Below are 25,302 nucleotides of genomic sequence, written 5' to 3' on the forward strand. Positions count from 1 at the left end.
CAGGACACGGAATAACGGGCTCAAGTTAAAGGAAGCCAGATTCCGGCTGGACATCAGGAAAAACTTCCTGACTGTTAGAGCAGTGCGACAATGGAATCAGCTACCTAGGGAGGTTGTGGGCTCTCCCACACTAGAGGCATTCAAGAGGCAGCTGGACAACCATCTGTCAGGGATGCTTTAGGGTGGATTCCTGCATTGAGCAGGGGGTTGGACTCGATGGCCTTGTAGGCCCCTTCCAACTCTGCTATTCTATGATTCTAGGAACAGGGTGTTCCCTTCTTGGCAGGATTTCCAACCTTTAAATTTTATTTATTTTCTCTTAACAAGGCTCCGCAGAGGCGCAGAGCCTTGCTCCGAGCTAAAAAAGTTGGGTTAAGTACCTGACTTCTTTAGTGCGGAGCTTCGGGGCTTTGCCCCTGGATTGCTTTGGAGTGGCGGTTGCGTCATGTAGATCACCTGCTGCCACTCTGAAGCTACCGCAGGGAAAAGCGGAAGTGCTGCTCTGGGAAGAGGCGTCCCACCCTTTTATCCCTTGCTGTTCCCTTAAATCCTCCCCCTGCCACTGTAGTCTGTATTTAGCTTAATTGGGGGGGGGAGTAAAATAGGTACAGTTGATATTTCTGTCTCTCCACCCCCAAGAGAGCTAGTGGCAGATGAGTTTGTGTGCGTATGCATACGTATGAGAGATTTGCATCTGGGAAAGAGTAAATTCGGAAAGGGGTTAAACATTGTCTCCCAGAGTTACACATCAAAGATCTTCAAAGTTGCCCAATGGGGCTGCTAATTAGCAAAATAAAAACCATACATGATTCTAATCATGAATCTCCCAATGTCCCATCTCATTTGGTCCAGAGCATCCTTTTAAGTGCTGAGGATGGGGCCAGGGGATCTTCTGCATGCATACAAAGCACGTTCTTCACCACAGAGGTGTAATCCCTCTTCTTGGATGGTTGTGTAGGTGCCTAAAGCATTCTAAGGTGCCTAAAGCAGGAATTGGAGTGATTCCTGATGGATTACATTAGAGACTGCATTAGAATAAGCAGCAGTCCATTAACAGCTGTATTTTCTTCTTTTGCCTACCACCTCCTGGCCCATTCAGCGACAGGCTCTTCTTCTGAAAATCTGCTTTCCATCCCTGCTCTCCGAAATGGTTTAAGTAGCAATATGTGAAGCAACAGACAAATGTTGAAACATTTTGGGAAGGAGGGAATTTGATTGGAGTGATTTGATTGGAGTTTGGATTATTTTTTGTTTTGTTTTTGTTTTGATCTCCTTGAACTCCAAACCAAACTTTTTGGAGATAACTTTTAAGGAGTTTGGCTGTCTGCAGTTTCAAAAACCAAAGTCAGACTAGGGCAGGATCTACACTACTGCTTTATAACGGTTTATAACAGTTATGACAACTGTTCAGGCCCAGGGCACACTACATATACCATTTTTAAAGTGTTATATTCTGCTTGGTGTAGATCTGGCCTGGTAGTGGGTCACTTCCCAGGTTTTGATATTATGGTGTTGGAAATTTGGAAGCAAAATTACTCCCCTGCCAATTCTTCAAATAAAAATTCTACATATTACTTTTCAATGGAAACCAAAGAATTGAGCTCTAGCTATCATTGCCAATCCCTTTCCTTCCCAGAATGCTTCTGGGGGAAAAAGAAAATGGCAGTAGCAGCCAGAGTTCCACTTCTGTTGCTGTGCTGTGAAATTTTCTTTTGTAGCTTTTGCACAGCTTTGGTGTGAACCTTGATTAGTGTTCAGGGCTTGAACGAAAAACAAAAAAGAAACAAAAAAGATGAAATTTTGAGACAGCTATCAAAAGCAGACCGAAAAACAATAACAGTAACAAGACAAACCAACCAACCAGGAGATTCTTTTTCTTTTTACGAGTAAGGAATAGCATAAATAAATATAAATACCATTTGGGCTCAGAAATGTGACTAACGCAGGTTATATACTTGTAATTAGGGATGTGCTCCGCTCCGATTAGGAGCGTAGAAGCAGTAGCGGATTGGCCTGCTCCGCCTTACCCAGAGGCGGAGTAGGAGCGGACCGCGGACCCCCTAGAAGCAAGGCGAAGAGAAGCGACCATTTTTCGGAGCTCCGAGTTCAGTCGGAGCGCTCCGGTCGCCATCTTGAAAACATTTCGCCATAGGATTGCATTGCGGCAAATAATCGCGCATAACTACGTTGTTTTTGAAGCTATCGTTCTGGAAATTCTTGTGCACAGAGAGTCGTGGATGGGGGTCATTTTGAGACCACTCTCACCTCTCTGCGTGCTGTGGTTCACGTGCAATATTTTTTTAAAAATCGGGTCAACCGCGGGGCTCAAACTGCGTTTCGGCTTTTCGCCCATAGGATTGCATTGAGGGAAAGAATCGGGGATAACTGGGGGGGGGGTTTAAGCTATCGTTCTGAAAATTCTTGTGCACAGAGAGTCGTGGATGGGGGTCATTTTGAGACCACTCTCAACTTTCTGCATCGTACGGGTCGCGGGCTAGAAGTTTTTTAAAAATAGGGTCAACCGCGGGGCTCCGTTTCGGCTTTTCGCCCATAGGATTGCATTGAGGGAAAGAATCGGGGATAACTGGGGGGGGGTTTAAGCTATCGTTCTGAAAATTCTTGTGCACAGAGAGTCGTGGATGGGGGTCATTTTGAGACCACTCTCAACTTTCTGCATCGTACGGGTCGCGGGCTAGAAGTTTTTTAAAAATAGGGTCAACCGCGGGGCTCCGTTTCGGCTTTTCGCCCATAGGATTGCATTGAGGGAAAGAATCGGGGATAACTGGGGGGGGGTTTAAGCTATCGTTCTGAAAATTCTTGTGCACAGAGAGTCGTGGATGGGGGTCATTTTGAGACCACTCTCAACTTTCTGCATCGTACGGGTCGCGGGCTAGAAGTTTTTTAAAAATCGGCGGGAAAAATACCTTTTTCAAAGGGCTGAGGGGCAGAGTCAGCTCCCGGTCATGATGATCCCAAAGTTGGAGGAGGGCATAGGCAAAACAGGTAACTTGGGATTCTGGGAAACTTCTCTTTCTTCATCTGAACGGGCTTTTCCCCGTGTTTTTTAACACAGTAGCCCCACCAAATGCACAAACACAACCTGAAATCATATACTAAGCCAAGAATAAGAGATAGAAAACACAGCACTGCTCCCCACCCTAACCTTGGTGAACAACTGAATCGATGTGGTGCAAGGGGATGAGCTCCCCTAGGGCATCTCATCGTGGACGTGCCCCCACTCTCTCCTGCACTGGAAGGCCATAGAGCCTTCCAAAGAGAGTAAAACGGTGGAGCAATGCCTATCATGAGTTGAAGTGAATGGTCACTTTTCAGTGGTGGAGCAATGCCTGTTATGAGTTGAAGTGAGCGTTTTACTTCTTCTCAGAGCTGTTGGTGGCTGTCTTGAACTGGCAGCTACTTCCCCCTCCCCCGGGCACGTCCCCCTATTGCTGGTAAAAGACAGATATAGCCTTTTTTTTTTAATTCTTCTTGCTGTTTATTGAGCAACACTGCTGCTTTTAATTCCACCCCTCCTTTGTTTATTGATTGATTTATTCCATTTTCTATGCATTACTGGCTTATCCTTGGCTCCCTTCCTTATGCCCCCAGAAATGCCAGCTGCATGCCTGCCTGCCTTCCCTCCCTCCTCCCCTGCCCACCTCGCAGGGATGTTGTGTGTGGGGTGCCCGATTTTCAAAAATTCGCCAAAAATCAGGGGATGATGGGATTGCCTTGAAACTTGGCGTGTGTGTGTATACGCCCATGAGGTGTCATGGTGCCAAACGTGAGGTTTCTAACTTCAACGGAAAAAAAGTTGTTTACTTTTTTAGCTTTCAATGCAACCCTATGGGGGGGCAAAAACGGAGCTCCGGATCCGGATCCGGAGCTCCGAGCGGAGCGGAGCGGAAGTGGGCGGAGCGGGGGCGGGGCGGAGCGACCCGCTCCGAAAAATGGCGGATCTGCAAGTGAAGCGGAGCGGGGGGTCCGTGCACACCCCTACTTGTAATCCCTTGAGATGCTATTTGGTAATTCAGAAGAAAAAAATTGGACATATTACTCTGTCTTGAAGAAATGACTAATTGTTTGGGTAAAAAGATAATAGTAGGAAGTTGCTTAGTACAATACTATAACTAACAATTTGCAGCGTCAACAGAAATATTATCTACTGAAGTATTAACCTGAATAAATTTCCACAGAAAGAAAATGGGAACAAGGCATGAATCTGGCAAAAACATATTGTGGTGTGAAGGTCGATAAATGAGACGAGAGAACAACAGCTGGATTTAAACAGGGCCACATTTTATTAAATGTTCTGCAAGAGGGGATGAATCCTAATGGGCATCCAGTATGGTGTGTTGCCAGGCCCCTGAAGTTGGTCGAGACATTCGTGGCCCAAGGGTAGGCGTTGTGTCTTTCGCCTTCCCCCGGGCCTGCCCCTTGTGGGGTTGGGGGACCTTCTTTTGTCACGCCCTATCTCAGGCTGTCCAGCTCTGAGTGGGTGAGTAGGGTCAGCCCCAAAGGTAAGTCGTATCTCCAAGGTAGGCCATGGGGCTCAAAGCTGGGAGCCTTGGACTTACCAGTCACTGTGAACAGTGCCATGTGAATGCTCACCATTACCACTTCGGATGCCCGTACCTAGTGCCAAATAGCAAAATGTGACCAAATTAGCAACAGATTAACCTATTAATACACCCCAGCTGTCTCACAGTGTGGAGTAGGCAAAAAAACTCCCACACAATTCAGTACAGGAGTAAAAAAATCCTACTCAGCTCCTAACGGCAACCAGCAAGCCCCCACTGCCTACAGGAAGGGAGCCGTGCAGCAAAGAGGGGGAAGGGAAAGAAAGCCCTTTATTTATGAGCTCTATTACACCCCCCATGTGGCACCATACCAGCCCCCAGCCAATCTTGGCTGGGCATGTCTCCACTCTCCCCCACCCACAAACGCCCAGGCTATGCTGGGTGTGGCAGAATGGCCATTCTGAAACACTGCCAAATAGAGGCGTCAAATTTATTCTTAAAATGTAACTTTATTGAGATGCATAGTGACAGACTGAGGCAATGAAAACTGGAATCACATTATGCATCTGCATTCTACAGGATAGCCTCCCTTCCTTGGGAAAAATAACAAAACAAAACAGCCAACAAAACAAAAGCAGTTATCTTATCTTTGAGTTCAGCTTTCTTGGAATAGAAGGAAATAAATAAAATTCATGTGGATAGAAGACCAACCTACAGAATATGCTTTTATACTGTTTCCCGCCTCCTTAATCTCCATTTTTCGACGCCTTCTCTCCTTTTTCATATCTAAACAAATTGCTCTTCACACAAACAGTTGTTTCCATTTTGGAAATACACTTCAAGAAACTTCAGGCAAACCTCCCACACGTTCAAGGCAAAAGTGTGAGTGTGTGAGTGGGACTGCATCTGCTAGCCCAGCACTACAGAATCTCAGGCCTGGAGGCCCAAACTGGTCCTCTGGGGTTCCCAAGGAGGCCGCACCTCCTTCCCCTGGCCTCACCCCCCTTCCCCAGATAGTGTTCTGACTTTTATGCAGTTTTTTCCCCTTATGCTGAAAGGTTGAAATGCATCTGCTAAGGCTTAGTGACCGCCAGAGCTTTAGGCTAAAAAAATTGCTGATATGTCATCAGCATCATTTATTATACGGTCACAGACCCAATGAGAAACAGTGGCAGACATCATTAAGACAGTAAAAACACAATCGTTAAATCATTATGGTGAAGGCAGAGAAGTTATTAAAACATACAATATCGTAACATAGTTAAAACACCTGCGACAAAGAGGGGGGGAAAAGGAGAACATCAACTTGAGATAGAAGTTGCAATTACATTGGGGAAATTATCTTACGAGTCTTTTGTACAGAGAAAAGGAACCTAGCCACTGCCTCTGTTGTTGGTTTGTACATCCCTGCCAGGAAGTATTCCAAATACTGCTCAGATGTCCTTCCAGGGCATTTCCTCACGATAGGGCCAAGAAGTCTATTTCGTTCCTCCCTGTGGAGGCTACATTAAAAAAATTAAAAAAACACGCCCTAACGATTCAACTGCTTCATCACCACAGCCACACAAGCGATCCTCATAGGGTGTGCCCTGAAAGTGCCCTACTAATATTGCAGAAGGGAGGCAGTTAAATCTTGCCCTTGAAAAAATATGGCGGTACTTGGGGATGGTCAAATAGTCCAAATACCTGGCATATCTAGAAAATTCAAAGAGTAGACCAAAGTGTAATGGAGAGCAGGATCTACATGCTTTTGACATAGCGTATTGACGATCAATGTCCTTAATCCGTTGTTCTACAATAGGTTTTGGCACAGGGTAATCTCGTGTAGAGAGAAAATCCATAGATAAACCTAATAAGCACAGTTTGGCCATGAAGCCTTTGGACCATGAGCTTGTGAAAACATCCCTTTGCAGCAGATAAAGATAGCTTTGGGATGGATCAGCATATATAACCTTTAGCCAATATCGAAAGGCAATGTTTGGCTCCACCCCTATTTGCCTTTGACTCCGCCCATTACTGGAATGTGGCCATGAAAGCTCCCATGAAATGGAATTTGCTCCTTGGGCTGAAATGGGGTTTGTGCCCTGCACTGGCCCCACTGCTGATGTGCCTGCTGGCCACATAAATAGCTATACATATGTAGGGCTCTTCCTTACCATCAGGAGCCCTGGACCAATCAGCGTTCCTAATCATGAAGAAGAGCCCTGGGTCAATACAGCTTTCTGAGACCAAGGCTGTATGCATGGCCACTGGAAGGTACTTTAGGGCAGAGCTAGCAGGCATGCAGTCCTCATGCGATCACTGAAGGCATGGCGGGTTGGAGCACTCTTTCAAAGTCATTATTCCTTAACTCTGCTTGCACTCTTTGGAATCCACCAGACCTGATGCAGCACACCAAATCTGAATAGTCCATCAGGGGCTTGGTAACTCGCAAAGCAAAAGGCTGTATTTGAACAACACAGATGAAAATATGGCTTGCAGAATGCTGTTCACTTACGTTCATGGATGGTACTTACAAGCTTGGGCAAACCTTGATGGTACTTGCCACGGAGAGGGATAAATTATTTGTGACAGGCTAGGTGCAGGCTTTTACCAGAGGAGACTGCAGTTATATTCCACCCCCACACCCTCAAACTCAGATTTTCATTTCTGCTTTATCTAATGAACCATTTCTACTTATTGGTAAGAATGAATGTGCAGCTACCTAAAAGTAAAAGCACCTGTTACCTCTTAGCATCTAAGGTAAAAAATTCTGATGTCCGGGATGACTTCTTCTTTTTTTCTTTTTTTAACAAACCCTATTACTTTCAAAATCAATTGCAAGTATATATTTTTTCAAAATAATGGCTTCATGATTCATGTATTTTTTAGCACCCTGGAAAACCATGGAGTAAAACATAATGCTCCAATTACGATTTGCAGTGTAGCATACGGTGCTATTAGGTAAGGACTGCTGTGCCCCCAAGGAATAGCACAACCTGGCTGTTGCTTGCCCCTCAGAATGCATTTTAAAGGGAACCCAAAAGCCATAAGCTGTGAACAAACAGGGCTTCTCCACCTCTTTCCTATGAGGAGAGAAATACTTTGTGATATCATCTCCCTTTGCACATATAGAATTCTCCCTTTTTCATAGTGATAGCCAAACATCCCCCCACCGCATAGTGTCACATACACTTGGGGCTTCAACTATCATAAGAACCTAAGAAGAGCCCTGCTGGATCAGACCAAGGGTCCATCTAGTCCAGCACAGTTCACACAGTGACCAACCAGCTGTCGACCAGGAACTCACAAGCAGGACATGAGTACAATAGCACTCTCTCACCCATGTTCCCCAACAATTTGTGTACATAGGCTTACTGCCTCTGATACAGGATGTTGCACTTAGCCATCAGGACTAGTAGCCGTTCATAGCCTTCTCCTCCAGTAATTTATCTAACCCCCTTTTAAAGCCATCCAAATTGGTGGTCATCACCACATCTTGTGGCAGTGAATTGCATAGTTTTACTGTGCGCTGTGTGAAGAAGGACTTCCTTTTATCTGTCTTGAATCTCCCACCAATCAGGTTCTAGTATTATGGGAGTGGGAGAATAATGTCTCCCTTTCCATATTTTCCACACCATGCATAATTTTGTACACCTCTATTGTGTCTTCTCTTAGCCTCCTTTTTCCAAGCTGAACAATCCCAGCTGTTGCAACCTTCCCTCATAGGGGAAATGCTCCAGCTGTTTGATCATTTTAATTGCCCTTTTCTGCCCTTTTTCTAGCTCTATAATATCCTTTTTTAGGTGTGGTGACTAGAACTGTACACAGTATTCTTAGCATGGTCGCACCATAGATTTGTATAAAGGCAGTACGATACTGGCAGTTTTATTCTCAATTCCTTTTCTAATAATTCCTAACATGGAGCACTTCTTCCATCACTAGCGGTTTACCTGCAGTTTTGATTGCAGGTGCTGCTTTTACCTCTTTGACCTTTTCTTGAGACAGTGAGCCTATAATATCAAATAATGGCATACATAATGCTAAATGTTGGTTCCACTTCTGATTTCTCTTTAAACAACCACTCTGAGGCCATTGCCCCTCTGATGATAGCTTGTTGATTGAAGCCCATTTCTTTATTTTAAAAAACTGAGGTTTTCTCATGGTTTTAAGGGAGAGTTAAAAAAACATTGATGCATAAATTGTTTTGGACTTTCCTAAATTCTCTCATTGACTGAAATTATGTGAATCAATGTGTTTAAATTACCTAGCAATTGAGGGCAGACTACGACTTCTGGGGCCCAGCTCTCTCTTTTTCCCTCCAAGATACTCAGAAAAAGCTCTATGATTTCCATTCTAAGGACAGAAAGCAGACCTACAGAAACAGTGTTGCAAACTTTAATTAGCTCAATTTATGGATTAATAAACTAAACCTGTATTTCCGTTGGTGGCCAATTTTAATTGGACTGTATCTGGGAAACGAAAATGAATTAAGAATAAATCATGAATGAGGTGATTACTCCGGTTTGAACTGGGAGATCAGGGACTTAACAAAAAGGCCGAAGCTTTTGGGATATAACACACGTCAGAGTTTTGGGAAAAGACAGAAGAGGCTTTGCAGTTTGAAGCTGGACATATACGCCAAAACTAGACATAACCATGGTTTGTTACAAGAATGCACGGAGCCTTGGGTGTGTGCATTCCCCCTCTTCTTTCTCTCTGCTTCAGTCACAAACTGCCCAGGGAGCTTGGGCTATTGGGCGGTATAAAAATGCAATAAACAAATAAAACTGCATGGAGGAAAGAAACCCGAACCTTCCATTTGTGGTTTGTAACAAACCACTCTTCATTAACCAATCAGGATATCGAACCAGGATGTGGTTTGGACCAATCACATTTTCCAGTATTGTACAAAATGGGAGACCGCAGTTTATTAAAAACTGGGGGGAAAAGCTTCAGATTTCCTCCCCTTGTGCACAAAGGAGGGGGGGAAGAGGATGGGAAGGTGAGCACACGAGTCTGAAGCTCACTGCAGTATATTCTTCTTATAATAACAAACCATCTCTTGTTATTATGTTTGAATTTGGCCGCAGAAGGCTGAGTGATTTTAGTGCAAATTGGCTAAAACATCCTTGGGGTACACTTGCTCTCTTTGGGAACCTGATGCAGGATTACTGGTGGTGCATCCTGCTTTAAGAGTACGTTGACTTCCATTATGCTCTGTGAGAATATTTGTAAATAAAAGGAAATATTACAAAGTCCTCATAAGTCTCCTATACATTCTCTCATCCAAGTGAAAATAAATCTGGTAACACTGCTCCTAGACTTCTTATGCGCATCAACTGTATAAAAGACGTCCTTTTCTGCTTTTAGCAAGCTGCTTTTTAATCTGGACAATGGTTGGCAAACTAGGTCTGTTTGTGTGGTCCCATCCACATACCTTCACAGCTTCTTTCAGCCACAGCGTTTCCCCCCCCCCCTTAACTTTCTGGCTTAACTTTCTATCTTAACTCCCCCCCCCCTTAACTTTCTGTCTAACTTTTTTGTGGATTTTTTTTTAGTGAGCTGTTAAATAATCCATCCCAGAGGAGCTGCAGTGGGGTGCAGAGTTAATTAGTTCTTATTTAGAAATGCAAAAAGCTAGATCTCGTAAGTCCTTCTAATCATTAATGGCCTCATGCTCAGTCATATTCTGGCATGCTTCTTCACATCGCTGATATACAAAGGGCATCCTCTTATGCTGTTGAACTCATGCATGTGCATAAAGGCATCCATACAAATAAGCAGGCATGCTTCCCCAATATTGCCAAACCTGTGCTCAGAGACTACTTTGATAAAGAAAGCACAGTTATTCTGGTTCACTTTCTTTAGTTGGTTGGTATGTTTTTAATTTAGTCCTGAACTGGCACCATCTTATAATAGCCACCCATGGTCTTTGTTGCAGGGAATTTATTTATTTATTTATTGCATTTATATCCTGCCTTGTTTCCTTCAAGGAACCCAAGGTGGCATACATAATCCTCCTCCCCTCCATTTTATCCTCACAATGAAAACCCTGTGAGGTGGGTTGGACTGAGAGTCTGTGACTGGCCCAAAGTCACCCAGTGGGTTTCCATGGCCAAATGGGGACTAGAACCCAGGATCTCCTGACTCCCAGTCTGACACTTTACCCACTACACCATAGTGTAAGAAATCCATCACACAAGCTACATAGAAATGTAGTTGGATAATTCTGCTTAGAGCACTCCAGTTTAGCTTGGGCCTTGCCTTCATTAACCTACTTAGCACCAGTGTAGTGGAGTTCAGGCTCTCAGGGATGCTGCACTGGCACTTTTTGATTAGCAGGATTACTGACATCATCTTCCATCCCGCCCCTCCTCACAAGTCCATGGGCTTATCTGCAGTCCTCACAGTAGCTGGAGGGGAATGAATTTTCCCAGCAACAGTACATTGTTACCTTTGTAATGCAAAGTGTTTTGGGGTGGCCTGGTCTTGAATGGACAATTAAGACCCATTAGCTTGACAAAAGACCTGCTCCTGAAGAAGATGGAAATAGCTACAATAGGTTTGTTGACATGGACTCTCCTTGATGGCATGGCTATGACTGTCATGATGGGCGCCTGCATTTCAAAATGTATGCTTACACGTCTGATCCTTTGCATATCCATTAATCCATCTCTAATTCTACCTTTTGTTGCTATTTTTTTTAAATATATACATGGACGGCTCTTTTCTCAGATAATTGGCTTGTTCTACTGGCTTGTATATGTTGCTCAGTATTACCTAAATAATGAACGTCTCCTGGCATGGCAAGTGTGAGCCAGGAAGACTGTTTGGACCATCCTGATCGGATGTTTGAAGAGATGGCATGCAAATACCAGGCACCATAGATTTTGCTCTCCAAAGGAAATTTCCATTATTTCAATCAATGTTGCTCCTGACAACGAGAAGAACCCCCAAACCAATTGAAAGAGGACTCGATATGCTTCAGTACAATAGTTGCTGAAGTCTTTTTCGTCATTATTTTAAAGGCACAATCAAGCTTCAAGAGGTGTATTGCTCCAGTAGTGATATATTTCTGTAATTAAAACATGTGCAAATACTGCAGTCATAAGGTGCATCCTCTGAAAAAACCTTAGAGAGGTGCTAATCCTTTTTTGTTATTCTATTTGCACATGTCAATGTGAATGCATCTCAGGCCTTGATATCTGGTTAGAGTACTTAACATTTGTCTGGTACGGTGTTTTGAAAAACTAGGAATTGCTTTGATCTTGTTGCAGTTTTCAAACTCAACGTACATGCCAACCACCTTGTACATTTTGTTCTTAGTGTTTACATATATTTTGCAATCTTTTAAATACATTCCATCTCTTGGTGAATTTACCTGAGCTATGATTTAAATTTAGATTGTAATTTAGATTACAGCTCGGGTAAACGTGAGAAACAAATAAGGGAGTGTGTCGTGTGTCATTGCTTCAAATACAGAGTGGGAAATGATGTGACCAAAAATTTAACTACCTGGAGGTAAAACACAACAATAGCCACAACAAAACCCAGAGCCTCTGCTTTATCTGCTTTGCTTAATCCTGCCACTGGATGTCACTGCTTTTCTATGGAAATTGGCTTGATAGAATATTTATCTAAACATGTGTGCCTGACACAAAGATTTCTGTAATGTGGCAAATGGTAGTTGAATTAGTGCAAAACATTTCTCAGGAAACAAATATGTAAATATGTTATTTGTCTTTGGTGTAAAGGTTCACTAGAAGCACTTTGTTAAAGTTATCAGTCCATAAATAAATCTTCTAGAAAAATAGATATATAAATCTCCAGAACTGAAGGCTTAAAAAAAAAGCGTGTTCAGAGGAGGGCAACCAGGATGATCAGGGGTCTGGAAACAAAGCCCTATGAAGAGAAACTGAAAGAACTGGGCATGTTTAGCCTGGAGAAGAGAAGATTGAGGGGAGACATGATAGCACTCTTCAAATACTTAAAAGGTTGTCACACAGAGGAGGGCCAGGATCTCTTCTCGATCCTCCCAGAGTGCAGGACACGGAATAACGGGCTCAAGTTAAAGGAAGCCAGGTTCCGGCTGGACATCAGGAAAAACTTCCTGACTGTAAGAGCAGTATGACAATGGAACCAGTTACCAAGGGAGGTTGTGGGCTCTCCCACACTAGAGGCATTAAAGAGGCAGCTGGACAACCATCTGTCAGGTATGCTTTAAGGTGGATTCCTGCATTGAGCAGGGGGTTGGACTCAATGGCTTTATAGGCGCCTTCCAACTCTACTATTCTATGGTTCTGTTATTCTACGAAGAATCATCACTCCATAGTCTGACTACATTGAGTCAGACCATTGGTCCGTCTAGCCCATTATTGTCAACACTGACTGGCAGCAGCTCTGCAGGATTTCAGGCAGGATTCTTTCCTAGCGTACCTAGAGATGTTGGGACTCGAACCTGGGACCTTCTGCATGCAAAGCAGGTACTCTACCATTGAGCTACAGCCACTCCCTAACAAGTAATTTTGCTACATTATTAGCACTTCCTGAACCAAACTGCAAACTGAAACACGCTTATCATTTGATGTTCACACTGAATTTTGCAATGTAGTTCTCAGATTTTAAAAAAAGTGTACAAAATGTATGTATTAGGGAAAGTGCACACAAGAATGCATATGCTACTGGATATACAAAAATTCATAGGAGTAGGGAAAATGTTTGAAAAAAATCTGTGTATGAGCCAAAATGTCATTCAGAAATATGAATAATAGCAGAAATGCACATGGAAGTGTGTACAATGTTTTGTGTGGCCTTCTAAAAAACAAATAAATCCTACTTTAATGCAGAAATGGGATTGAATGAACTGAATACTAGACAAATTAGAAAGTGGGAGATGCTAATTTTGACAAATTTGTCTATTCCTAGGTCCATTTTAGGTTGGCCTTGGAATGATGGAGGTTTTGTCCGCTAGGAACAAAGTGGCACACTAATGTTCTGTGGGCATGCTGACATATTGTGCTTATATGGGTTAATTGGAGATCCCCAGTATGCCTTTTCCGATTCCAATGACTGCCACATTTTGCATATGCACAGCCCAAAGTTTTGGAAAACTAGAATCCAAAACAATGTGGGGGCTAAACGACAAATCCAGGAACATATCCTAGAGGCTTAAATGAAGATTTCCCACTGCTCCAGGTCTTGTGGAATCAGAATCGGAGGGTTGATTCATACTTTACATGCAGCACTATTGGTGCTAGTGGGGCTGTGATCCCACACTGGTCCTGGAAGACAAACATTATCCTCTCTCCTAGCTGGGCAATGTTTGTGCCAGTAGCTCCCCACATAGATAGAGCAATGTAGAATCACATGGTGGGGAAACAGCTTCCATGCCACCATAGGTGTAAAAATATAAGAAGATCCCTGCTAGATAAAACCATAGGCCTTTGTAGTCCAGCATTCTGTTCACATAGTGACCAACCAGACCAACCATAGTGACCAACCAGTGACCAACCACATAGTGACCAACCCGTGGGAAGCTCACAAGCAAGTCATGAGTGCAATAGCATTTTGGTCACATTCCCTCTCAACTGATATACAGAGTATGCTCCTGATTACTGGAGGTAATAAATAGCCATCATGACTAGCTGCATTGATGTAATGTGCTTCTTAAGAAATCCAAGTTGGTGGTCATCACTACATCCTATGGTAGCAAATTCCATTGTTTAAGTACTTCCTTTTATCTGTCTCAAATCTCCCATGATTCAGCTTCATCAGATGATTCTGGGTTCTGGTGTTATGAGAGAGAAACATTTCTCTATCCACTTATCCACACCATGCATAATTTAGCTATCTCTATCATGTTGGTTGTTTTATTATGGTTTTAATTTTTGTGAACCTCCCAGAGAGCTTTGGCTATTGGGCAGTATAAAAATGTAATAAATAAATAAATAAATGTTCCCTTCTTCCTCGTCTTGTTTACAAACTAAAGAGCCCCAAAGAATGTCACCTTTCCTCAAAGGGGAGTTACTCCAGCTGCTTGATCATCTTGGTTGTCCCTTTCTGCACCTTTTTCCAGCTGGACAATATCCAATTTGAGGTGTGATGACCAGAACTGTACACATGTTGTCCCACTATGCACTTGTGAAAGAGCATGATGATATGGCAATTTTATTTTTGATTCCTTTTCTAATGATCTCAAGATGGGATTTGCCTTTTCAGAGCAGCTGCACATTGGGTCAGCTGCTGTGGAAAAGGCACCTGTGAATTGTCCCTTAGCCGAGTGAGAATCTGGGAAGGAGCCCAGGAACTCCCTGACCTAGAAACAACAGGTAATAATGGAGAGCTAAAGAGCATCATCAGATGAGCATTTTATAGCAAGCTCGTTACTAGCCACTTATGGATGTTCATTGGTACTTTTGCCAACGCCATCCACCTCCCACACGTCTCCTGTTCCTTCTGGTCATTTTTCCATGAAAAAATAAGAAAATCCGACTTTTTTGGTTTGAAGTGAAATGTGCTGCCATTTCCTGCTGTGTGCAGGAAAGCAGTCCCCCCCAAAGGTCCACTGAATGGGCCATGTGGTCTTTGTTTACTTCCTCTTTCTTCAGCCTCTGAAGAAAGAGGAAGCTGCTCATCTCTATTGTGGGACAGAAGCATGATTCAAAGCGATGGGAGGGAAACACAATTGGGGAAACCCCATCTGAAGAAGCTTGAAGTCCACTCTAGCCCTAGTGAACTATACTAAATTGGTAGGGCTTAGAGCTAACTGGAAAGAATATGCTCTCTTTCCATGGACTCAGAAGGAGCACTGGTGGAGCAAGACTGTCCTCATTCTAGGCTAAAGAGCAGTGTCCTCTTTGTCCAAAGAGGGAGGGTTTTGAAGTACCTTACTTCCAAGGGACTGAGGCCAGATCTACACCAAGCAGGATATGACACTTTGAAAATGTTTTGAAAACTGTATATGGCTTGTGTCCTGGGCCCCATCAGTTGTCACTACTGTTATAAACTGTTTTAAAGCAGTAGTATAGATCCTGCTTAAGAGTAAACCTACCCCCCCCCCTCAGTGTGAGGGATAAAACTTTAACAATGGACATAAACATCACCAGGACATTCTGTAATGGCCTGATTGTCTGATAGGGGTTATGGAAGAGAGCTGACCTAGATTCCTCAGAAATGAACAGACAAGTTAGGGTTACCTGAAGCATGCTTTTTCTGCTAGCTGAAATTTGGGAACAAAAAAATCACACAGTTGTTCATGTCCTGGCATTGTTAGTCCACAAATTCAGTAGGATTTGGGTGGTTGTGTAATGGTGGTGTCTGTATGAGGCCTGCTTTGAAAGCTTTGTAAGAAAAGGGGAGTGGACCATGATGCAGCAATAGAATGCTTGCAAATAACAAGAAAGGTATTGATTTTTCTTTTTCTTTTCTTTTTTAACCTCACAGTATGTGGAGCATCTTTACAAACTAAGGAAAATTCCAGCTAAATATTTCCAGCTTGATCTTTAAACACAGCTGCATTAAATACAAATTTCTACCTTATTGTTGAGCTATGAAAACTAGAGATGCTTTCAGCCGGTAGCCTTGGTCCTGTGATATAAACTCTCCTTGCGGCTCATGGCCCTGGCATGCTCCAGTAACATACTTTCTTTGTCTTTTTGGAGGCAAAACAGAAATGCAGTGCAATGGGGCTCCAATTGTCCTTATCCCGACTACCAGAGAGGCCTAGACAGAAAGGATGTACAAATAATTTGAGATTACTAGTTCTGTTTTTCTCTGCACTGTTTATAAGCCATTGCAACTTTAAGTAGGAAAGCCTTGAGAATGTAGTTGTGCAACAGGACTCAGGTGGGTCCATACATTTGCCCGGGCACATACCTGCCCAGCAGATCTAAGCTGCCAGCTGCAACTGTGCTCCCTAGTCAATACCTTGGCCAATACCTTGGCCAACTTACTCATTGGCATTCATTCTTGTTCCTTACCTAGCTCCTGGCCCAAGTGTCCTTTCTACTTCTTAACTCTTGTTCTCTGCATCACTGCTGGTCCACTTTCATGCCAGGTTTCTGCTTTTACATACGTCCTAAAGTCCATTCTCCTGACTCTTGACCCAGCATGACCTTTTTGTCTCAATTCTAGATGCCCCTCTTATTCCTTGATACACCTCCATGTGCTTGACACTGGGGTGCTACTGGCCCACCTGGGCCTAGCTTATTCCCATTGTCCCATCTTCCTAGGGTGACCAACTGTCAGGATTTCCCCGGATTTGTCCTGGTTTTTGTTCTTTCCATGGTGTCAGGGGGGATTTTCTATAATTTTCAATAATGTCCTGGAATGACACACCTTCCTCTTTAAGGCTGCCATTAGCATGGCAGGAGGGAATGACATGCTTTCTTGAGGCACATCATTCCCCCACCCCGAGCTCCATGTGAGGTCTTAAAAGGGAAAGTGGGTCATTTGTGGACATTATAGAAAAGGCCCCAATTGGAGTGGATGGTGGTGGTGCAGAATGAAATCCTTTCCCCTCCTCCACTCCAATCGGGTTCTTTAAGGTGGCGGGGGAATAACGTACTTTCTGCAGGACTCAGAAAGCTGCTTCCCCACACACACACTAGGTGTCCTCTTTTTTGGTTTCCAAAATATGGTCACCCTACATCTTCCAGCCTTGGCTGTAGTTGCACCTTGACTCCCACATTTACTTCGTTGTTTTGCCTGTTTGGGGTACCTCTTCAAAATTTTGACTGCCTTCTTTTGCAATGTACCGAACAAATGGTTGAGGCGGGGAAATTGTCGTATGTCTTGGCCAATCATCTTGCACCTAGAGTTCTCAAAAGCATGGGGTGGGCCTTCCTAAGTAAGTCATTGTAGGTGCCAGTGAGGGATAAACTTCTCTCTGAGATCCCACAACAGAATTTTTGGACCAAGGAGTGGAATGTCTTCTCATCTGCCCTTTCATTGTCAATGGTGATGGCTGTGTGAACCGTGCAACTTAATTCCATACTGATTGAAAGTGGTGTCGATTTCCCCCTTGTATTGCAATCCCTCTCTCCCAGGCTTTAAAATGGACATGTGCTCTACAGTTTTCTCCCTCCTTTGAACAGCTTGCAGCTACTCAGGAAAGGCCGTTTCTGTCTGGCATTTGACCTCAATGGACCCCCTGGCTGACCTTTTGAAGTGGAAGTGTCATAGTGATACCTTTCTTTTCTCTCTCCATGTTCATGTGATAGAGAGGTCTCCTGAAAGCATTCCCCTATGCATGTAAAATCGCATGACGGGTTGTCAAGAAAAACGCCCCCCCCACACGCATTTTCCTACACTCGGTGGCATGTGATTTTGTCACTGTTTACTGGGCCACTTTTATCACATGAGGGGGAACAACTGCCTCATGGTGACATTTGCCCCTCAAAAGATAGTTGTGCAGTGGGTTGGGGGGAAGCCTGTGTATTTCTGTGTTCTGTATTAAGAAATTTAGGCAGGATATAGGCCAGATCTACACCAAGCAGGAGATGACACTTTAAAAACTGTTTGAAAACTGTATATGGAGTGTGTCCTGAACATCAACAGATGTCACTACTGTTATAAACTGTTTTAAAGCATTAGTGCAGATCCTGTCCTACTCTACTCCTTTATAACTGTTTATGGTGCTATATAAATAATAATAATAATAATAATAATAATAATAATAATAATAATAATAATAATAATAATAATACAGTATTGACAACTGTTGGGGCTCAGGACACACTCCATATACAGTTTTCAAACCATTTTCAAAATGTTATATCCTGCTTGGTGTAGTTCTGGCCTTGGGGTACAGGGCCTCATGGACAGGGTGACCATATGCCTGGATTTGCCCGGATTTGCCTGGATTTCTGATGACAAATCCGGGAGGGGGAGGGGAAATCCGGATTTTTCCAAAGAGCAGCTCTAATGGGAATTAACAAAAATGCTTATAACTCTGTCATTTTTTAAGATAAAGACATGAAACTTGGCACAATGTTAGCCCTTAGGAAGGGCTTTAGTCATACCAAATTTGAAACAGGTTCGTTCATCCATTGATTTTTTTAGGATTTTTTTAAAATTGAGGTTTTAAAATTATTATTTTTAAAATAGTCATTTTTAAAGATAAAGAGATGAAAGTTGGCACCATGATAGCTTTTAGGTACAGCTTTAGCCATACCAAATTTGAAACAGATCTGTTCATCCATTGATTTTTAGGAATTTTTTAAAATTTGAGGATTTAATTTTTTTTTTAAAAAATGTTATTTTTAAAGATAAAGAGATGAAACTTGGCACCATGATTGCTCTTAACAAGGACTTTAGCTATGCCAAGTTTGAAGCAGATGTCCATCCATGAGTTTTAGGATTTTTTTAAAAGTTTGAGGATTTAATTTTTTAAAAAATAATAATAATAATTTTAACATGGCGACCATGTTGTCCTCCTTTTTGGTTTCCAAAATATGGTCACCCTACTCATGTATATTTAACAGCTGTGCACAAGAGGGTTATGACTACACATGCAGCTTTCCCCATCTCTGCATGACGAGCTGCCACCTGCCAGAATTAAAGCTACACGACGGAGAATTTCGTCCTCTTTTCCGTCTTTCTTGGAATGACACAATATGGAATCCACTGGCCAGTTATTTGTTTGTTTTACACAATCGCACATCAAAGCATTCTTTTTGTTTCTCTCGAGACAGAGAAGGCTCAGCAATTTACAATCCATTTCTACCACCTGGAACCCATTTTATCCAAGTCAGCGTTTTCTTTTTCTAAAGTTCTATAGACGAAGCTTGTTGGAGTGGCCTGAATAAGCTGCACAGTCAGCCACCAGCATTTTTCTTGGATGACTATGGTGATAATTACATATTCATCTGTGTTTATCACTGAAGATATGCACATATAAATATAGACAGCTAGAAGTCCTTCAAATGAAAATAGAGTTAATTGCCTTTTTAATGGCTTGGTTATTATTTTCCACATGTTAATTCTGCCTCATTGGGATGAAAGATTATTGACATTAATAGTTCAACTATTTGGCACTCGATGAGATATCAGAATTCTCACTGGTTTCCTTTTCTGCTTCCTCCATCCCTACTCCATCCCTGAATTCTATAATGCCATAGTGCATTATTCCAGCCAGTGATTTTTGCATAGTGGAGCACAAGTTAATTTCCATGTAGCATTTCCTTTAGATCTGGTCAAAAACAAAGCTATATGCTTACATTTAAAGTCACTCACAATATTTGCAACCTATTTGTCGTCGCGTTCAAAGTCCCTGGTTAGCATCACGAATTATATGTTCAATGCAAAATTTGTACTAGGAGTCGAAGACCAGCACAGTATTTTTCAGTGTCATCATTCTTGGTGTTAATTTTCCACATTTTGTATACGCATGATCACTGCATTGCCACCGATTCAGAAAGAGAACATAAACACGTCTACACTTAGAGCAAGTCAAGGTCTTCAGTCCACATATGAATCATCGGATATAATGTTAATTCTCTGATGGCACCAGATATATTCACTTTTACCCCTATGTTATATGTATCTCAAAAAGGATATCTGCTCAGAAAAATCACATCTGCTGTGTAAAGTGCACCATATGCCTGCATTGTTAATTAGGTTGAAATCTTTGACTCTTGGCTTTCAACAAATTCGTGATACTAGTTTCATACCAATAAAATTACAAAGCAGTCTTTCACTTCCTTTCTGCTTATATTCCCATAAAAAGCAGAATGCAGGTTTATTACCTGAAAATCACCTTAAGTGCAGTAGTGGTGCTCAGCACGTCGTACCTTGGAACAGTTCAAGGTGATTTTCTTTCATTATTCTCCCCCCAGCAAAAACCAACCCCCCCACAAACAGACACACACACCAAAAACAACAACAAAACAGCAGAACATGGATGCTTCCCCCCCCAGATTACTGCAGTGTAACTGCTTTATAGAAACATTCTCTCCCAAGTGGTCAGAGATGGGCAGCGTACAAAGCCAAATCAAGTTATGCAACAGAGGTGGTGAAATTCTTTGCCAGCTTTTCTAAACGTGGTCCTGCTTGCATCTGAAGCCTGAGGGAAATGAGCTATTTTTAGAAGGGAGCCTTGGATTGTAATTTATGATAAAATATCAAGAGGAGTTTTCAATTAATCACATTTTGTTTTGACATCTGAGGTAGGTGCTCTCAGTTACAAACATCTATCATGATGCAATCTATAAAGAAATAAGTAAATTGCTAAAATGTCACTCAACAAGGTTATAAAAAGACAATTGATTGATGCTTTCCCCCCACCCATTGATCCATTGACTTTTCCTAAAAGAGAATCCTTCGGATGTGCTTTCCCTTAGGCTGGGCAAGTATCCAGGTTTCATTGCAAGCTTTTCCTAGTTGTTGTGCTGTATTTAAAACGTAGCTTCTTCGGCTTCCGAAATAACCCAAAGTGGCAAATCACATCATGAAACGCTACCCAGCATAATGTAGGAATTATTATTTTTTTGACGGTAGAAAAATGACAGATTTAATGGCCCCATCGTCCATCACGTTAATGCCTTTGACACTGTAGAAAATGGGATTTCTAACGAGCACCCAAGCAAATGTGTGCAGGAAGTGGTTTTGCCTTGGTAACTGTACATTTCAGCTCCTCTAATCGCACCAATAAGGAATTTGGTCTCCTTGTTTAATGAATGCCTTTTGACTACTTTTCTGAAAGGCAACTAGCTGCGAGGAGGGAGGAACACTAAGCATCTTTTATATGAAAGCACATGAACAGGTTTCAGTTGAGAGTGATCACTACAAACTCTGTTGTGTTAGAACACAGTGCAGTGAACCCCATTCTGTCCTCCTAGTCCTCCTTTTATTATTCCGTCATGAAAGATATGATTCCTGCCCCCACTTCATTTAGCCTAGTGATTCACACCCCCCCCCCCAGTAGTTCAGGATGTTGCTTTAAAACCACTGGCTTTTGAGGATGCCTTGCACTGAGCAGAAATCAAGCATTCTCACAGGGTTGTTCCTGCACCACCTATAAGCAAGTCCTAGAATGTTTATGAAGCTACAGGCACACCTGGCTGCTATAGGGGGCCCTTGAATCACGTACCGAATTTCAGCACTTAAAAATAATGGTACCTCCCCCCCACCCACCCACCATAATTATTTGTCTATACAAAAACAGCTCTGATGTAGAACAAACACTCTACAATTTTTTAAAAAATCCACACTGCAGATACATCACATTGGCTATGCAAGAAGTTTTCTGTCGGTGTGGGGAGGGGAGAAAAGGGAATGAAATCAATACAGAGGCTGTACTGCAGCCTTCCCCAAGGTGGCACCTGTGGGATGCGTGGGACTACAACTCTCATCATCCTGTGCTGGCTGGGGGGCTCATGGGAGTTGTAGTCCGAAACATCCCAAGGGTGCCATGTTGGGGAAGGCTGCATAAAGCTGAGTTCCGGCTTTCTCCTGTTTTGCACTCTTTTCACTTTCAATGGATTTATGGAGAAAAGTGGTTGGTGTTTTTTTTAAAGGAGGATAAGGCCAACGTATGAGAATGTGATAAGATGTGATATGGAAGAGCTTGTGCCAGAAAAGTGAAAGAACAATGCTTCTTCCTTCACAGTTCCCAGAGTTCAACAAAGAGCCAGCTTTTTTTTAAAAAAAGCTCTTTTTTTGTATATGTATAGAAATAGATTACAATGCTTCCTACCTCACATTCCCTGGACCCTGCCTTGCCATACGTGCAGGGTCCCGTCCCATTCAGCAGCATCTCGCTGGTCTCTGTGTTAGTTGGCTTATAGTCGACATAAAACTCCTGCGTGGTGGGAGTCATCTGCTTCAGTGACTGCCGCTTCTTTTTCCGGTGCCGTCGCATGAGAGAACGCTGCTGCAGCTGCTTCATGCTGGCAGGGTAACGCTTCCACGACACGTAGATCACCAGCAGGATCACGAGCACCGACAAGAACAGAGCCACGCTCCCTGCGATGATTTTGTGGAACGAGATGTGTTCCGTGTCATGCTCAGGCGCTGAGCTGACTTCGGTGGCCTCCACGGTGGTGGGTGGCGGCGGTTGGCTGTCATGCTTCGGCCTGAGGACTTTGGGTTTAAAGGTTGGCTTTGGGAGCGCCCGTGGCAATTCAAACCTCTCTGTAGTACTTTTGCCACAGATGCTGAAATTTTTCACGGCATCAATAACATTCACCCCTTGCAGCTCTTTGGGGCTGGCACAGATAATTGTATTTTCCCTCAGCCCTTTGAAACTTTTGAGCCAGTTTACCAGGGAACAAATGTTTCTGCTGCATTCCCATATATTCCCAGCGAGGCTGATGTCATTGAGAGATATCCAAGAATCCAAAATCTCTTGACCAATGAACGTGAGCTTGTTGGAATCCAGGTTGAGGCGCTGCAAATTGGGCACACACTGGAAAACGCTGGGGCCGCTGAAAGCTTCGATTTCGTTGCCAGATAAATCGAGCCTTTGTAAGGAGCTCCAGGTCCAGGACATGGTTTGCCCTATAACGCTGATTTTATTCCATTGTAAATAAAGGTTCTGAAGGCTGACGAGCCTCGGAAAAAGTGCCAAGTTGAGCTTAGAAAACTGATTGTGCTCCAGGTGAAGCTCTTTCAGCCTGATCATGCCAGCAAAGACATTCCTGGCTAAACTCCGGATCCTGTTGTAGCCCAGGTCTAAGAGTTCGAGGTTCCGACAGTCCTGGAAAATTCGGACAGGGATTGTTCTCAGGGAATTGGACCGCAAATGTAAACTCAGCAGCTTCCTTAAGCCCCTGAATTGTTCAGACCCCAGAGACTGCAGCTGATTATATGACAGATCCAAGTTCCGGAGATTTGTCACCGGTCTGAAGGTGTTATTAAGAAAAAAGGCAATTCTGTTGGAACTCAGAATCAACTCTTTTAGCCTGCGTATTCCATTGAAAGCGTTTTCATCAATATTGCTGATGTGGTTATGGTCTAGATAGAGCCAGGTGAGTTGATTTAGACCTTTAAACTGATTGTATTTTAGCTTCTGGAGGCTGTTATATCGGAGGGACAAACCTAAACAACCAGCTGATATACTTGAGGGTATCTCCTGTAATTTCTGGGACTCACAATATACCATTTTGCCTTCACACCTACAGCCCTTCGGGCATCCTCGTTCAGCAGACGAAAGCATTGTCAGTAATACAGTAGGGGCTATTACCAGGGCTACAGCTGATCCGCTCAGTAGCCTAAATACATTGAAACCTGGAAATAAAAATAACTTCGAAAAGTTATCCCCCCAAAAAACCAATCCAGATCTATTTCAATCATGCTCAGTACTGCTGCCTAAATGCATAAGAAACCCCCAGGAGAAGAACTTCTTTGCAACCTGTTTTATTCCCCCCCCCCCAAAACACACACACACACACACACACACACACACACCACTTCCACCACCATACTTTAATAAGGAAATTTAATAAAGGAAAAGAAATCACACAGACAGGCTAGACACAGTCAAATATAATCTCCTGGAAATTTTACTCTAGTCGTGACTTGAGCAGAAGCAAATCTTTAAAGTAATTAATACAGAATCAGTGCAGGGAGTGCTGTAGGCTAACTATGAATAAATAAAATGGAAAACATACCCATCCTTTGTGTTTTCAAAGGTCGTCCTTAGGTCTTTTGCTTTTGCTTAGGGTGCCACAAGCATGACAGCCCCTGTCAGCTGCTCTGTGGTGAGTCAGGGCTTGCTGACACCCGGGAAGAAAAATTGGACCCCTTGGGAGATGGACGGATTTTGGAACATTATTCTTTGCCAGCCGTGCAGAACACCCCAAGAATAAATAAATCCTGACACAGCCGTTGCAGCAGAATGTCAAGTTCTTCCTAGGTAATAGGATCTTCATGGATGGTGCGTTTTTGCATCTTTACATTTGGAAACTGCCTCCTTTAAAATCTCCCCGGGCAAAGCATGATAGATTCCTCCAAGTGATGCTCAGCTGTCTGAATTCACCCGTCTGTATTCCATTGGGCAGCCAGGCTCATAGTTAGCACCCCCGATCCAACGAAAGAAGCTGCGTTGGAGCACAGAAGCCAGGATGACCCTGTACAATGAACAAGCACTGTTCACTTCTGCGTACTGTCGTTCTGAAAGCTCAGGCGACTGTTGCTTTGGTTTCGGTGAATGCAGTCTTATGTAAAGCTGCCCCCAGTGGTGAAGAAGATTATGGGCATGTGCGGAAATGTCTTCCTCTTCTCGCCCCCCCCCCCCCCTTTTTGCTTTTTAAACCTTGAAAACGAGTAAGCTCTGTGCTGGGAAATGAGTGATTGTTCTGGGTGACTAAATCAGAGCAGGCTGGTCAGACTCAGTGTGCACTAGTGAAACGGTTGGAAATTTCTCTAGGCTTTTAGCTGCTTCCCTTCCTACCCTTGCACTTCCTCTTGTCTTTTGGGTAATTTAACAAAGCCTTTTAAGCCCAACATCTGCTGCTGGGACTTTTACCTAACCCAAAGCATGAATGTCACATTTCTTTTCATTTAGGTGTGAAAACAGCCATGCGCGCACACTCACCCATACACACGGGATCTTGTGTATATACAATGAATGTAATTGAATGCTGCTGGCATTACTTTATCATGTAAAACATACTGATGCTTCTACAGATGGTAAGAACTATGTGGAATGCAGTAGAAGTTAAGAGCTCTGTTACCACTGTGGTTAACTTCTCTTTAGTTGGATATTCAGCTCATTTTTGATCAGAATTTAACCCAATCTGCTGTCGCTGTCTACACATTTCTGACCTTGCAATGTGATTTACAGACCGGGGGAAAAAAT

General features: G+C 43.1%; 2 protein-coding genes across 2 annotated transcripts in view; one reads left to right on the forward strand and one right to left on the reverse strand.

Annotated features, from left to right (window-relative positions):
• The window catches only part of LRRTM3 (leucine rich repeat transmembrane neuronal 3), a 136,395-nt gene extending 111,753 nt beyond the window's left edge, over positions 1 to 24,642 (reverse strand). Inside the window, exons 1-2 of the mRNA XM_063133061.1 lie at positions 24,113 to 24,642; positions 22,198 to 23,729 (exon numbers count right to left, since the gene is read on the reverse strand). Coding sequence (XP_062989131.1) covers positions 22,198 to 23,729; positions 24,113 to 24,116 — 1,536 coding nt within the window. The 5' untranslated portion in view covers positions 24,117 to 24,642. The remainder of the gene's footprint in view (positions 1 to 22,197; positions 23,730 to 24,112) is intronic.
• The window catches only part of CTNNA3 (catenin alpha 3), a 902,456-nt gene that overhangs the window by 314,745 nt on the left and 562,409 nt on the right, over positions 1 to 25,302 (forward strand). The gene's annotated exons all lie outside the window — the stretch shown is intronic.

This window comes from Elgaria multicarinata, chromosome 8, assembly GCF_023053635.1.
Source record: "Elgaria multicarinata webbii isolate HBS135686 ecotype San Diego chromosome 8, rElgMul1.1.pri, whole genome shotgun sequence".
In the NCBI taxonomy this organism is placed as follows: Eukaryota; Metazoa; Chordata; class Lepidosauria; order Squamata; family Anguidae; genus Elgaria; species Elgaria multicarinata.